This window comes from Clupea harengus, chromosome 10 (assembly GCF_900700415.2).
Source record: "Clupea harengus chromosome 10, Ch_v2.0.2, whole genome shotgun sequence".
In the NCBI taxonomy this organism is placed as follows: Eukaryota; Metazoa; Chordata; class Actinopteri; order Clupeiformes; family Clupeidae; genus Clupea; species Clupea harengus.
Genome location: NC_045161.1, coordinates 16,087,464 through 16,103,219, shown reverse-complemented (window position 1 = coordinate 16,103,219; position 15,756 = coordinate 16,087,464). Strand labels below are relative to the sequence as shown.

At 45.9% G+C, this 15,756-nt stretch overlaps 1 protein-coding gene across 1 annotated transcript in view; it reads right to left on the bottom strand.

Annotated features, from left to right (window-relative positions):
• Positions 1-260: 260 nt before the first annotated feature.
• Positions 261-15,756, bottom strand: part of anos1b (anosmin 1b) — a 44,883-nt gene continuing 29,387 nt past the window's right edge. The window contains exons 7-14 of the mRNA XM_031575577.1: positions 13,516-13,718; positions 9,806-9,941; positions 7,807-7,959; positions 6,788-6,885; positions 5,346-5,511; positions 4,836-5,086; positions 4,280-4,427; positions 261-1,468 (exon numbers count right to left, since the gene is read on the bottom strand). Coding sequence (XP_031431437.1) covers positions 4,281-4,427; positions 4,836-5,086; positions 5,346-5,511; positions 6,788-6,885; positions 7,807-7,959; positions 9,806-9,941; positions 13,516-13,718 — 1,154 coding nt within the window. The 3' untranslated portion in view covers positions 261-1,468; position 4,280. The remainder of the gene's footprint in view (positions 1,469-4,279; positions 4,428-4,835; positions 5,087-5,345; positions 5,512-6,787; positions 6,886-7,806; positions 7,960-9,805; positions 9,942-13,515; positions 13,719-15,756) is intronic.

Here is a 15,756-nt window from a genome sequence, read left to right as displayed (position 1 = left end):
AACAGGCTGGAGGGTTGTCATTCATAACATAAAAACAGGAGTAATTTTTCAAGGTTATAATTAACTCATTTATAGAATTTGCAGTCTTACCTCCTAAGAACAGTTTCTCTGTACAATCACTATAGTTACTGTTTACTGCCATCTGCTGGCCAAAATCAGTAGGACAACCCTAAAGTCCATATATAGCCAGCAGATGGTGCCCACTGATCACACATTGATATGCATTCTCTGTAAATCGGATACAAAATAACCCGAAACCATTAAGATATGATTTTGATTTTATTCATGACAAGTACATATATTTGTATACACAACACCAAGTACAATATTTACAGAGTATAATATGCTACGATACAAAATGGCCACAAGTGGCCTGCCACAACAAAACACCGCAACATGGCTGAACCTTTGCCAGCATAGAAACAGTGTTTACACCAGAAACAACGTACAACACATGAGCCTCCCCATTTATAACGAAACCCAGAGGAGCAGAACTGATTTCCTCTATCTTCAATGGTCTAAGACACTGAAAAAGCAGGGCCCTGATCAAGTCTGAAGTCCCTCTCCACAGATATCCACACATGAGCCAAGAACTCATGAGATAACATCCTCCTCAGCTTCTCTCAAAGACAATCAACATTGGAGTCATGCCAGGAGCTCTGACTCCATTGGAGAAAATAACAAAGAGTCTCACTTCATGTTCAGCCTGTCATTGGATTTCAGACAGAAAACTGACCTTTCACAATAATTGACTGACCCTTTACAATAATTCTCACATAACCCCAAAACAGACTACCAGGGCCTTGTTCTGAATCTATTATGTACTGAACTGCACTGTAGCTTAACGTCATTTACTCAACTTTGTGCGAAAACATACATTCCACTCTTAGTACGTCACAATAAATAAGGGATGAATTGAAGATTTTTTTTTCCAGAATTACTAAAAAAAAAAAGTTCACTGAAATATGTGTGGTGTTAAAAAATAATTTATGACATTTACCTGTAAAGCTAAAAGCAAAACTGACACAGAGATTCACGTGGGAAGTTGTAGCCATCATAAAAAAATATAGAGGACCAAACATTAAAACACAAAATCAAATGACATTGACACACTTACAATAGACCTACATACATCAGTGCTACTTATTTTTTACATATATTTATATAAAATAAAAGGAGGTAATAACATAAATGATTTATACCTACTCTTTTCTAAACACGTACAATACATATTAACTGACAGAATATGTTTTAGGTCCAGGATTATCTAGATTTTCCACATAAAGTCTTTGAATCTCTCATGCAATGTTGCCAATGGCAAAGTCACATATGCTGGAGTGCTGGGCCGCTGTGGTGGGTTGGGTAATGTTCAGGTGCGTTTGGGAAAGGACTGTAGTGGTACTCTCATGGGGCAAGTAGACAAGGAGCAGCTGAGGTGGGGACGTGGAAGCGCCTGTAGAAAGAGAGGCTGGGGGGAAGAGAGACAGAGGAGCCTGAAAATCAAGCCAACCTGGTTTCAACAGTTTCCAAAACACTTCACACACATGGGACAAACCTATTAGCACTTTCACGCAAATTGTGAAGTCAACTCACAACAGAAGAGTTTGATTATTTTTTAAAGGCATTGTTCAAAGTAGCTTAGATGAAGATTCCAACCTGCATCACTGAGAGGGAAACCCTGCCAAATCTTGCGTCGTAAACCCAAAGCGTCTCAGGACGCTACATGTTACATGCACACGAGTGCCAGGTTAATTGTTGAAAGGTTTGGTTAAAGAAGATCAATAGCATTGTGGAGCAATCCTTTAAACTGAATGCGTCAGACGAGATTGCATCGTAACTTGATGGCAATATCACTGTGTATCACTGATGATATCACTGGGAATATCACCGGTTCTGGACAGTGTGTGTAGGGAGCGTTTTTCCAAAGAATAAACCGTAGTGTTTCTTCTTTTTTTCAAAACAACATAACAGTAGCTTGTCACATAGTTTTGAAATTCTCAAGCCACATCCCTTCAAACTGTTAATCAGGGTATGTGCCTAGAAAGAAAATAAAGTGTCATAGTTTTGAACAAGATCAATGTTTCAGTTGCCATTCTGGCATTTGCTGTGGTGTGACTTGTGGGTGCAGGAGAGCTCAGCTGAATTTTCTATGAGAATTAATGTTTTGAGACAAAAACCCGAGTTTTCTCAGTACTTTTACCCCTTTCCCCAATAGGATAGGCCCGATGTGTGGAGGTGAAAGAATGGTCTTAAGCGCTTTCTGCTGCAGCACATTAGGTTCGCCTCAGGCGAACGTTAATTAGATTGAAATTTGATCCGTTACACGTTTTTTTTTTTTTTTACCTCAAATTATTCTAGAAACAAACTGTATAGGCTATTAGACGCTGTCGCTGTATCTGGAGCCCCAGCAGAACCGAACAGGTGAATGAAAGCCTGTTTATCTGAGCACTTGGTCATCAGGAGAGAGAGGACATACCAATATTCATTTGCATGACTCAAGGCTACTGGTGACTGTATGTGAGTGGATATACTGGCATCTCTCTGTGATATCCAAGAGACAGGGCTCAGGTTTGTAGAGAACCCGTTAAACACAAGAGCAGCAGTGACCATTAGTGTGAATGGGGAGGCATAAGATACAAGAGATTGTGAGCTATGTTTATGTTGATGAATTTGAACACCTGGACCAACTTAAATCCAATCTCTTTCTGCATTCCATTGCAGCCTTTTGTGGTGGCGCAGCATTGACTTTATATTTACACTACAATTTTTTATAGAAATAACAAGAAATAACAACATTATTGTGTTTTTGCTGACTTTATTTGTTTACTGCTGACTGGGCATTTAATTGAAGTCAGACAAATTAGACGACCTCTTCCCAGACACTTGAGTCTTAAAAGGGGTTTAACCTTTTAAAACAAACATTTTTTTTTTTTTTTACAATGCCAGGATATGTCCGGACAGATAATCCAAGACAGATTAGTTGCATTAACCCACAACACAGGTCTGCTCCTGCTTCCTTGCTAATACAGAAATATGTAAGCATAATGTGCCACTCTTCCAATAAAGGGAACATGATATTTATTTACAAAATAGATATCAGAAGTGGGCTGTGGTGGTTTGTCACTGAAGCATGTGAATTTTTCAAGACAGAGAAGAACATATCACTATGCCTGTATCCAAAATCCACGCCTTGGCGCAATTTTTTATTTATCGCCAGAGTTTAAGAAAACCTTCCTGGGCGGAAAAGGCTATTTTTGCCAAACTAGGGCCCGATGTTGTACTCTTTCATGTGTTCAACATTTTTCTTGTGCAATCTGCAAGCCATGAATCCTATGACCGCTGTTTGTATGAACCTTTCCAAACAAGAAATAGAACTGAAAGCCAGTGACGTTTTGGGTTACAGGGAGTGTTGGTTGAATAGTCATCAGTGCAAATTAGATTAATGTTGTTTAGGGACCAGATTCCATAATCAAACAGTGAAAGGGTCTCTTTGGGACGGCAGTGGGCAGACGTTTGGACAGCGTGGAACGCAAACAAAACAAGGTTGTCAAAGTAACTCCCACCCTTTTCAAAGTACAAAAAAACACATGAAAACGTGTGTATCCGGGCAAAGGGTAGAGGGTTTAATCTCTTTGGCAGCAATGGCGCCGATGTTGAATGCCAAAATGTGCTCAATGGTAAATAAAAATGGCATTTCGGAGGTAAACGCCCACGCTGTGCACATGAGACATGGCTTTGATGTGATTTTATTCATCATTCTGATCACTCCTCGTAATGATGTTCTTATGTTTGATGTTTCTGAGCTTTAAGGACCCTTTTTTCGGTTGGCTTCGAAGTGCAAAAGAGTTATTACCCCCACTTACAGAGAGTCATTTAGCTTCACGAAAAGTCATGTAAGCCCTGCATGAGCTCAAAGCAACGGTGCTCTTTTGTGAACAACATCAAAGGGACAGTGACCTCATCTGCTGAGGTAAGGTTGGCACCTCTGTCAGGAGCACCTTTGCCCCCCCATACACACACACATACACACACACACACACACACACACACACACACACTGCAGAATAGTTCTGGTCTATGGTTAGCAGCACCTCGTCAGTGTCAGAGCCTGGACCTGCATTAAGGGGTGACCCTGTGACCTAACTGTGGCATTGTTGGTGTTTTGGTGGTGGTCCCCCTCTTGGTTACAGTACAACACACACATTACACTTTTTTTCTGTCGCGGTGTGAATTTTGTCAGCTTGTTCCCTGGCGGTGGAATGGGTGGCCACTGGCTTACCTCATAGCTGGGCTGTGGTGATGGGGGGCTGCGGGGTGTGAAGTGTTCGGGCCACGGAGGGCCCGCTGCTCCCTGCTGACAGCACCTGGACCTGCACCTTGTAGACGCTGTCCGACTGCAGCGCATCCACTGTGAACGAGAACTGGTCCTGGGGAAGGAGAAAAGAGGGAGCACAAGGCTGACAACATGCTCAGATGCTACTGGGACACAACATCCTCTGATGTCTCTGAAACTATAGTAACACGCCAATTCCGTGGCTCCGTCGTTTCCATTAAACGCCCCGATCCAAATATATTATATCATGTCAGTTCGGCACAAGCTGTCCGTTCTTCAGCTAAACTAAACATTACATGTGTCTCGAAACATGAGTCAATGCGTAAATCTAAGGCCTTGGGTCTTAGAATCTCACAGATAAAAACACAGGGTGCTGACAGGCATGTGACTGAGGAGCCAAAATGACGCTGACAGTTCCAGTGGTGTCACTATAAACACAGGCATTTTTCAACAGATCTATTTCCCCTCAGTGCGAAAAGCCCTGTCTCGGGCCGAGACTCACTGGAGGCAGGATCTGAGTTTGGGAGACTGCAGTGTCTGTCGTCGTGGCGACGGCATCTCCGCTGCTGCCGCTGCCGTGGCTGCTTGAGACCCGCACCCAGGAGAACTGAAAGCCGGTGATAGGGGCTTGGCCCGGGGCCACCTGGGACACCTGCCAGCCGAACACGCCCCGCAGCGAGCCGTTAACCGTCTGGAATTCCACGCTCAGCTTCTCCGGCCGGAGCTGTGCCTTCCTGACCACTGGGTGGTGGTCTAGGGTAAGGTGCGAGAAAGATGGAGGGAAAGACTTAAAGTCCAGTGCACACATATCAGATAATGCTAAAAGCTCCTACACAATCACTGTGAAGATATAAATGTATGACTAAAACAAGCTTGACAACGTGAAAATCCAATCCGCAGCATAGGAAAACATGCTAAAAGCATTCAGTGTCAAACTTCATTCTCAGTACCCAAATTTCAAATGTCACTTTGATATTTCCAGTCTGAGTGCTTTCACCGAGGATGCACTCACCGTCTCTGGCACAGGGGATGAACTTCTTCCCTTTGCCTTTCAGGGACAAGCACTGTGGGGTGGTTACCGAGGTAACGGCCTCTGACCTCTGAGCCCCAGACAGGGGCATCACTGCCACCCTGTACTTACATGCGAAGAGCAGGCCGGTGATCACAAAATGGGTTCCCTGAGGGCCGTGAGGACAAGGTAATATTACACATCCTGCTTTGCTATGACATGGCAACATGGTTGGATGACTTCATTAAGGATGACAAAATGTGGAAAAAGTGATAAACATGAGTGTCAGCAGCCAGGAAACGTACTGCATAAACACATCAGAGGTATATTAACAAACCAGAATGAAACAGGAGAACGAAAGCAATAGATTGGATCAAACATTTACTTAAGCATTGCTGAATTGAAGTTAAATTGAGACCCTGGGGTGGGACTCTGATATGATTGCTATTATCTTAATCTGGATTTATGACTAGAGCAGATGTCACGGCTTTTCACACGGCTCTCGTTATCCCCACTGTCACCAGGTGCTAGACTTGGAAGCGCTCTTGGCTGTGCGAGCATTTTCCGTTGTATATCAAGTCTGGGATGTCACTTAAAAAAAAAAAAATTAGATACAAAAGAGACGAATGTGCCGCGTCTAACCCCTTCCTCAAAACACAAGCACGGCACAGCCAGACAAGGTCATCGCTGAGGCTAAATGAACTGCAGCTGGATAAGTGTTGATTACCTCCTCAATATCCCTGCTGCAATTTATGGGATTATTATTACTACCCTGACATGCGAGCGAGTTGTTCTGAGGCCTTTGAATCAGCTATGCCAGTGGGGAGTTATCGACCATCACTCCACCCTTGCTAATAAAGATAGCAGGATTGACCCCCATAGATCGTATACCTGCTTCCTATGGAATCCGAGTTTTTGCAGTGGATTAAAGGGCGCTACTGGTCAGGCTGCACAATGACCTCTTTTCAAAAAATTCCGCCCGCTAAATCGTCTCTAAAACCGCTCCGCGGCAAACAAGCTCAACACGGCACATTCCGATGTTTATTAAACAATATACAGTTTCTCCTCCTGTTTGTCCCACACCCTAGTCCAAAACCAGATCAGCCGTGAGCCCAGCGCCGCTCTTATCCGCTAAATAATCAGGATCTCACCCGCTGATATGAGGGCTGCTAACTGCTCTGGAGCCTGTGGCTGTGGGTAATTGCGTTGGTGTGTCATCATATGTTAAGCTCATCCTACACTGAAATTGCATGGTTATACCAAAACAAAAATTCAGCATATAAAAATCAGCGAGGGTGTATATGTATCCAGCATATAGTGATATTGATATCTCCATTTCTGGGCCTTCTTAGGTGTAAATCACAAAGGCCTCCTTTAATGCTATGTGATTGACATGTAGTCAAATGCTTTAATGGTATGTGATTGATGCATATATAATACGGTACCTGTATAGTGGCTTTTTTCTCCCTCTTTGTGACATTGTTGGTGCATACTTCTGGATACCATCTTAGCAAATATGATGTGGGCTCCTTCTGGGCTTCTTCTACAAGAGCACACACACACACACACACACACACACACACACACACACACACACATACACACACATACACACACACACACACACACACACACACACACACACACACACACACACACACACACACACACACACACAAACAGACAGGACACGGTACATGAAAAAAAAGTTTGGGGGCACTCCGGCACTGCCATACAAAGGTCAGGACACAGGAGCCGCTTTGGCATGTTTTGGAGCCGGCCATCTCATATCTCCCCTGCTCTCTTCCTGTCCTGTTTCCAAGCAACATTGCATCTTTCATCAGATACCTCTCCCACTGAGCGCCAGGTTGTGTTAAAAAAAAAAAAGCCCTGCGAGCCATCCCTGTTGCATCTGCTTCTCGTTTATGGGCCATATTGATATTATTAAATCTGTCTTCATGCTCTTTCTTTTTCGCCCGCGCTGAGAGATAACAGTAAATCAGCCGCATCCCCCCTCCCTGTCTGAGGACGCGCTGCGGTCTGCGGCAGAAGAGGGAGCCTGCTTTGATGGCCGTCATGTCACCGTGGAGTGCTCTTTAGAAAATGCTTGCCAGGCTCATGGAGAAAGATACATAAATGTGCTTTCTCCTCATGCATTTTGTTTTGAGATTTTGGGATTCAATTTAGTCTTATTGGTACACATGATGAAGTCAGCCATTTGGTTCATCAGATGGATTTGAAAGCAAAACCTCAGGGGTTAAATTTATGGCAATACGCTGTTTAATTCTAATGTGTGAAACGCTGGAAAGCGGAGAAAATGCTGGAATGCTGGTCAGATGTTCCTCTGTCTCTCATCTCTCTTTCTTCTTTGACTCATTACTCTCTCGCTTCCCACCCCCCTTCCCCTCCCTCCAACTTTTTGGGGTTATGCAGAGATATCATCTAACACGTGCAGCCCACTTGCCTTCGCGCCGGCTCTTCCAGAAGACCTTGACCTGCAGCTGGTTGTCGTGGTAGTGCGGGGCGGCCGCCTCCAGCCTCATGATGCTGGGCGAAGAGTGGGAGATGGGCAACTCGTTGGAGAACTCCCCAGTGAAGTGGCTCTGGCCTGGGGCAGCTGAGGAAGCAGAGAGAGGGGAGGAGAGGATTGGGGGGAGGGGTTTGGAAGTGAAATCTGAATGCCGGGAGTACTTTTCAACCTTCCGTGACCTTCTACTAACCCTCCAACCCCGGGCACTGTAAATATCGCTCAGGGCCATTTCAACCTTGTGAATTGTCATAAACCTTTATTGCTCACATAATCATATTCAGAGTGACCATGAAAAATCAAAATGAGGCGTGTTTTTTTTTTTTCTTCTTCCATTCCTTTGGCTTGGAGTCCAACTCATGCATGACTCAATGAAGTGTTGGCATCACACACTGTAGTCTGCGTGTACGCATGGACCCAGATCAATACGGCACTGCTTTATGAAGCGAGGCCGACTGCACAGCCCTTATGGGGAATACACCAGGTGCTGATAAAAACAGAGAGGAAAAACTTGAGGATGTATAAAAACGGCATGCAAGAGAGAGAGACAGAGAGAGAGAGAACGAGAGAGAGGAAGAAAGAGAGAGAGAGAGAGAGAGAGAGAGAGAGAGAGAGAAATAATTGGGAGTGAGTGGAAAACTCAACTAGAATTTTATTTTATTTTATTATATATTCACAGAAAAAAGGCGGGATAGGTCTATGCATTACTTAGTTCGATGTTAATCGGCCAAGGAGAACTAACCAAGGCCAAAACAACAGAACTTGGAGGTCCCAACCACTGCGCTCTCAAGACTTTTTGCTGTGTCTCTGGAATTAGTCTTGGCAGAATTAGTGGAAGATCTATACAGCCTAATTAAAAACAGAAACAACAACAACAGAGGGAGAGAAGAAAAAAAGAAAGAGAGAGAGAGAGGAAAAAAAAGAAAACAAATCCCTTCCCTCTCCAGGCGGACGTGCCAAGGCATTCTGAGGGTGTGTGACAAACTGAAGGTTAACGACTGCCCTGGTGGGTGGTTTAAATCAGCAAGTCCCATGAAGCCTCCCTCCCAGTGACCCAGCACTCACTGCACACCCTACAGAACACTGATCATCAGGCCTGATATAAGGAACACAGGAATTTGCTACTTTAGAAGAGGTTAATGCTTTTCAGTTACTTCCCCCTCCCCACACCCACACACTTGTGATGAGGGGGTGGGGGGAGTAGTAAGGGGGAGTAGTAGGGGGGGGGGGGGGGGGGGAGGACTTGGCTCAACTTGGCTCAATATCAATTGAACAGCGAAGGCCATTAAATACATTGCAAATGTATTTAATGGCCTTCGCTGTTCAATTGATATTGATGGCACAATCCTATTCGTAACAGATCCTAAACATAAGTGATAAATGCACAGCATTTATTTACTTCATGAAATCAACATCGAGTCTTGTTTTGTTAAACTTTCAAAGACCAAATAAATCATTTGAAATGGTGATTTATAGTGTTTGGCAATCGGCCTGTTTTGATGATAAAATTCATGTTTTGGCTGAAACAGGGAAAGCACTGTAGAGGCTCATATATCAAATCCTAACCAAAATGGAAAGTGGTGCACAGTCAGTATTGAAATGTTGAAATGTAACAAATTACATTTGGCCCGTGCGCATATGAGCATGGATGAAAACTCGCCTCAGTGAGTTGGCCAGAAAAATGACTCGCACTTGGTGTAAAAAATGGAGTGTGAACTGGGAATGCATTGTTTGAGACCATATGCAGTATCTCCTGGGGGGTTGCACGGCGAGTTCTCCACCCCCAGTGTACCTGTTCTAGCCCAGACGAGAACCCCACTCTGCATCCCGTCGCGGATTTTTGTCAGCACGGCCTGACCATGCAAGCAAACTTCCTGACTGCAAACATTCTCCATATCCGCCTACGGGATTGCCCACCTGCGAGACCGAGGCTTACCTGTTAACGCAGTAGTGAAGGACAGCTGAGCCTTGGGACTCTTCAGGCGTTTCTGACCCCAGTAGGCTATGGCCTGCACCTGGACCTGATGAACAGTGTTGGGCTGGAGGCCATGGAGCTCAAACTCTGTCGCGGCCTGTAAACAAGGAGCACACCCAGAGTTTTATTTTTCATTGAATGATCAACAGAATAGATTCCTTTGTTAATATCATTACATTTGAAACAAATGTGTTTCTTTTAAAGAAAGCATCCCTGTCTCCACATTTGTCCATTAAGCAGACACCCATTAGAACCGAAGACAAATGTTTACATTATGCTATGACAAAAAGCAGCAGTCCGACTTCTCTAGTCCTCCACCCTGGATATGAAGTGTATTAATGTGAGACGAGAACAGCACTAGTGTTGCTCTGCTAGGCAGCCAGTGTTGAAACACAACTTAAACAAACAGTAGCATTTCATTTTTAAGCAAAACTCCTTTGTTTAGGCCCCGAACGTCAACTTTCACCAAGCAAAACATCCATCATGGTTCCTGAGCCTCAGGCTCTGAGGTCAACACTGGGTAACGCTGTCAGACTTTGGGGGGAAAAAATCCCCACCTCATCAAAAGTGACCAGGCCATGCTGCTTTCCATTAGGCCTGTGATGGACAGGATATCAAAACATGGATGTAAACAGCCCTGAACCTCTCATGTTCCTCCCGGTGAGCCTAGCCATAACAGCACAGCCCCTGCAGGAGGCACAGAAGGAGTTAAACGGGACATGGCTACGACGACGTCCTTCTCCCTGTTTGAACATTTAATGGCGAGTAATGAGGTTCTATCTTTCCGTTCTCGTCCAGATCACCAAAACACGTGTCCCGCCAGCGCGTTTGCCACCAGACCCGAGAGGAGTTGGACAGTGCATGCCAGTCTCCGGTGTCCCTTCTGGAGAGACGTCAACGTCGGAGTCCAATGTTACTGGTGCCCCTGTTTTTCCTTCTTCCCCCTCTTTTTCTTGTTCCCCCAAAGGAAACCGACAACAAATCAAGTTTCACTTCAGACAAAATAAAGAAAAGTGAGCTGGGCTGTGGACGTGTCACTGAATGTCACACAATGCCTCTCTGTCACCGCTCCCATTGTAATATATGCTGCGGTCACTAGGAGTGGAGTTTGTCATATGTTTGATTGGAGTGTGTGTGTGTGGTGTGTGTGTGTGTGTGTGTGTGTGTGTGTGTGTGTGTGTGTGTGTGTGTGTGTGTGTGTGTGCGGTGTTGTGTGTGTGTGTGGTGGGAATGGGAGAATATGACTTGGTGTGAGACCTTGCCAGTTTTTTGTATGTATAAGTGACTGACTTTGTGTAGGTGTGTGTGTGTGCGTGTGCGTGTGCGTGTGCGTGTGCTTGTGCGTGTGCGTATATATGTGTGTGTGTGTGTGTGTGTGTGTGTGTGTGCATGTGCGTGTGTGTGTGTGTGTGTGCGTGTGCATGTGTGTGTGCATGTGTGTGTGTATGTGTGTGTGTGTGTGTGTGTGTGTGTTTGTATGAGAGAGTATGTGATTATTCTGGCACCATGTATGAGCCTCACAACTAGTGGTTAGCCAGTGTCTGTGGTTTTATGTGAGTTCATAGGCATGTGTATTCATACACATATACAGTATGTGTGTGGTTGAGTGTGGTTTTGTGCATTTGTGTGTGTGTGTGTGTGTGTGTGTGTCACAGAGCAAAAAAGGGGAGAGAGATTGAGAGATTGAGAGTCTGACACTGTGTGCAGCAAAACTGGTGTGAGCCAACTTGAGAGTCCGTGGGAGCAGTAAAGAAAGCAAATGATGAAAGTGTGGGTCTCTCTCTCTGTGTGTGTGTGTGTGTGTGTGTGTGTGTGTGTGTGTGTGTGTGTGTGTGTGTGTGTGTGTGTGTGTGTGTGTGTGTGTGTGTGTGTGTGTGTGTGTGTGTGTGTGTTTTTGTGAGTGTTTCAGCAAGCCTCTGGAGAAGGCTTTCGTGCTGTGTGTGGCAAAGCTGATGTGAGCCAACATGAATTTGTGTGTGTTGGTGGGGGTGAGTAACAAGAGCGTGAGTGTGCATGTGTCTCTGTGTGTGTGTGTCTCTCTGTGTGTGTGTGTGTGTGTGTGTGTGTGTGCGTGTGTGTGTGTGTGTGTGTGTGTGTGTTTGTGTGTGTGCCTCAGCAGGGGTCTGATCTGTGTGGCAGGGCTGGTGTAAGCCAGCACGAATGACTATACATCTACACATGAGGCAACAAGAGTGTGTTCACGTGTGTGTGTGTGTGTGTGTGTGGCAGTGTGTGTGTGGCAGTGAGTGGCGACAGGAGTGTGTGGCAGTGTGTGCGCGTGTGGCGTTGGCTTGGCGGCAGCAGCTGCCTCTGTGCTGGGCCGGAATGCTGTGGGAACACTTGTAAAAATTCCTGACAATCTCCTGCTGAAGGACCCAGCAGCCATCTTTATAATGGAAATGGAAATATATTTTGAAAAGAAAAAATGAGAGGTTATGAGATTTTAACTGGATGCAGTCAGACCCCCCTCCTTTCAGTTGCCAGTTAAAGCTTCCTCAGGCCTTCCAAACCCATTCAGGTTCACGGAGGTCGACTCTCAACCTCAGAATCACAACTCACAACCTGATGATGAAACCCATTTAGACCAAATATTGTTAGAAAAATGATGCCGTTTATATAAACTTCTGACTGTTTGAAGTAACATGCGCCAATGGTGTGAAGTGCCATATTTATGATCTCATTTCATGTCAAAACAACAATATCTATGTATGAAACGTATGAATTGGTGGTTTAATTGGGGGGGGGGGGAGGAGGGAGGCTCATATTTCTCTGGTATTGCTCTCATGCCATAAACATGGAGTACATAGAGGAGAAATGAGGCCTGCCTATGAAAATAGTTGGTCTTTATGTGCTTCTGTTCGGTGAGAGATTGTATTCTCAGACCAGAAGTTACTGCATTGTAAAAACAAATTAGCTAATGAAAACCATTCCAGAGCTGTTGCTTTAAGGGTGAGTGCTTTGGTTTCAGTAAAATATATGATGATCACAAGAACAGCTGCTGTCTTTGTTCTCGGGGCTTTGTGAAGAAATGCACACACACACACACACACACACACATATGCGAACGTGCATACACACACACACACATGCACGCGCACACACACACACACACACACACACACAGGGTAGTTTGGTGCAGTGCAGGTGCTGTATGCAGGGCTGGCACCTGCACCAGTGAGGTGACCAGGGCCTCTGGGGGGGTCTGGGAGAGAGGGTCACACAGCTCTGACAAATCGCTGACCAGACAGACTGGGACACTTATATACTACACCAAAGAAAAACATAGACCAGACAAACTACAGCGCACAGTGTTTTAGGCCCATAATCTGCAAATGGCCAGCGAGTCTCTGTTCTTCTGTTGTTTTGTGAGTATATTAGGACACACACCACACAAACACTTACTAAACTTCCCCTTTGCACAAACATCAGGCTAATGTTCTCTCAGTTGCCAGTCCGTGTTGAAGAGGCATGTTACGGTAACTTTTTTGTAACTATCTTTGTTTCTTTGGCTACGGTCACATCAAATGGTGTTTTTTTTTTCTCGAAAAAAGTCGTTTAAATGTTGATTATGTTCTATCTTCATTTGCCCTGTGATTTCAAGTGCAGCGCATCTCTCTATGTGTGTGTGACGCGATTAAGGCAAACCCCTTGAGCTTGAGAGGTGACCTCACCCCATCGGTGACCCTGGAGTTCTCCCGGCGACTCTGGCTGAGGCGTGGGGCCCCGCGGACGCTCCAGCTGACCCTGTAATGGTGGACGGGCAGGTCCCCCTCCGCTGGGGTGTCCCAGCGCAGCGGCACGCTGACCGAACCGTCGGGCGGCAAGGTGACGTTCCCTCTCCTCAGGTTCTGGGGAGCCTCTGGTGGGAAGGGGTCTGTAGGGGATGTGGGGGGGAGGGGAGAGGGATGAGGGGGGAGAGGAGCAGAGCATGGTGGAGGAGGGAAGGGGAGGGGAGGACAGAGAGGACATGAGGTCATCGTTGCTTTCCTTGTTTCCTTTACAGCAGCACAGTATCACTTAAGGCTGTGGTACAAGACATGAGAGCTCAGCCCAAAAGTTGTTTGAAGGGGGGAAGAGAGGGAAAGAGAGAGAGAGGGAGAGAGAGAGAGAGAGAGAGAAAGCAAGGGAGAGGTGAGGAAAGACAGGGGGTGAGCTCATTACTGCCTTTTTTTTTAACCACGCTCTCCGATTTCCTTTTACGGACACCCCGGGATGACCTGGAACGACACAGAGGTCGTAACCGTAACACCAAGAGGAAACTGGACGGAGATTCATGAACAGCGGCGCAAATGTGACCAACTCAGCACAACAGAAACATCACATTGACCTACAACGGCCAAACGAAAAAAAAAGCAGCAGCAAATTGCAGGGTGCCTTTGGCGCGTTTGCACTGATATGGATGATTTCAGACACCACTGTTACAAGGAGAGATAAGTACAGAGAGCAAACAGGGGGTATGTGACTCATGGGAAGAAACCAGCCGAGATGAATGGCTTTCAATGGCTGCGTAAACAACTAAAAATAAACTCGACGGCTGGAGACGGTATTAAATTGTCTGAACAAATATTATCCTTTTGCAAGGCTCTAAACCTCGATCTGCAGGGGCAATGAATTGGTGCCGAATGTGAGCCAGCGGAGAGACTGGAAGTGGAGCTGGGCTTTGGAACTGAGGGGCAAAGGGGCCTTTGTTGACTCATTAATGAAGGGGGGTGGGGGGCAAAATATGGACCAGGGGTGTCAAGTGTGAGGTGTGTGTGTGTGTGTGTGGGGGGGGGGGTCCATTTCCTGCGTTCCCCCCTTGTCCTGCTCTGCTTCCGTCCCAGCGGTGATCGACCACATGCAGATTGTTTTCACAAACACAAGCCGCCACTTGGCACTTGGGAGGGATCACTGGCAGTGATGAGACAGAGGGAAAGAGAATGAGAGGGGAGAGAGAGAGAGAGAGGGAAGAGAGAGAGAGTGAGAGAGAAAATGAAAATGATGGATGTCTCTTCCTACTATTTGTCATAGCCGGGCAGGGCAGGCTCCCACACACCCTTGAGAGGAAGTAATGCAAGGAGAGGAGGCAGGGAACATAAATTGTGGCTTTTGCTGTTTGCTGTCAACTTAAAAGCAGAGCTCAACCACCTAGAGCTGTTTCACCTTTCATTCTCACAGCATTTACAACTACCATTATTTAGACGTGCTGTATGAAAGCTAACACTATTGAACATGGCATCCTGTGAGTGGGGGTCATTTGATTTAGCTGATCCTCTTCAGATGAAGGTGGCTGAAAGACATTATGGAAATTGCACTGGTCACGGGGGAGAGGTCTGGTTGGTCATTGAGCATGCCAACCCCAAAGGGCAGAGAGCAACACACAGAGATTCTGTTTCTGATTAAAAACCTAACACAAGATCCCACCATTATACCAGCCTTCGGGGCATCATTCATTTGATTTAAATGCTGCACCTACAGAGCATGTGAGAGCAGGGCTCTGGCTTTGATATTGCACAGGGGCTACTGTAATAAATGACATCACGAAAGGCCACTGTCAGTGATATGGGAACAGCCGTGTGCCTTGGGGGGGTGGGGTGTGGTGGGGTGGGGAGATCATGCCTTGTTTGGTCTCCTGGCCCCCATTGAAGTCAGCCGTGCTTGGGGGCCCTAACCAAAACAAAGGGTCCATTTCATACAGGAAGGCACTTCAAAAACAAACGGGGGACCGAAGGGGTGTGCGCGAGCACAGCGAGGTCACCTGAGAAGAACTGTCACTTGGGCTTTTCCTCACTGAGTCATCAAGGCTTCCTGCACAAGCTTTCATCTGCGAGGTTGCCAAGAGCAACGGGAGCCACTTGGGTGACCTCTGACCTTACGCATTCTTCATATCGAACCCCCCCCGGTTCCTTCTACCGTCTCACCCCATGTAAGGT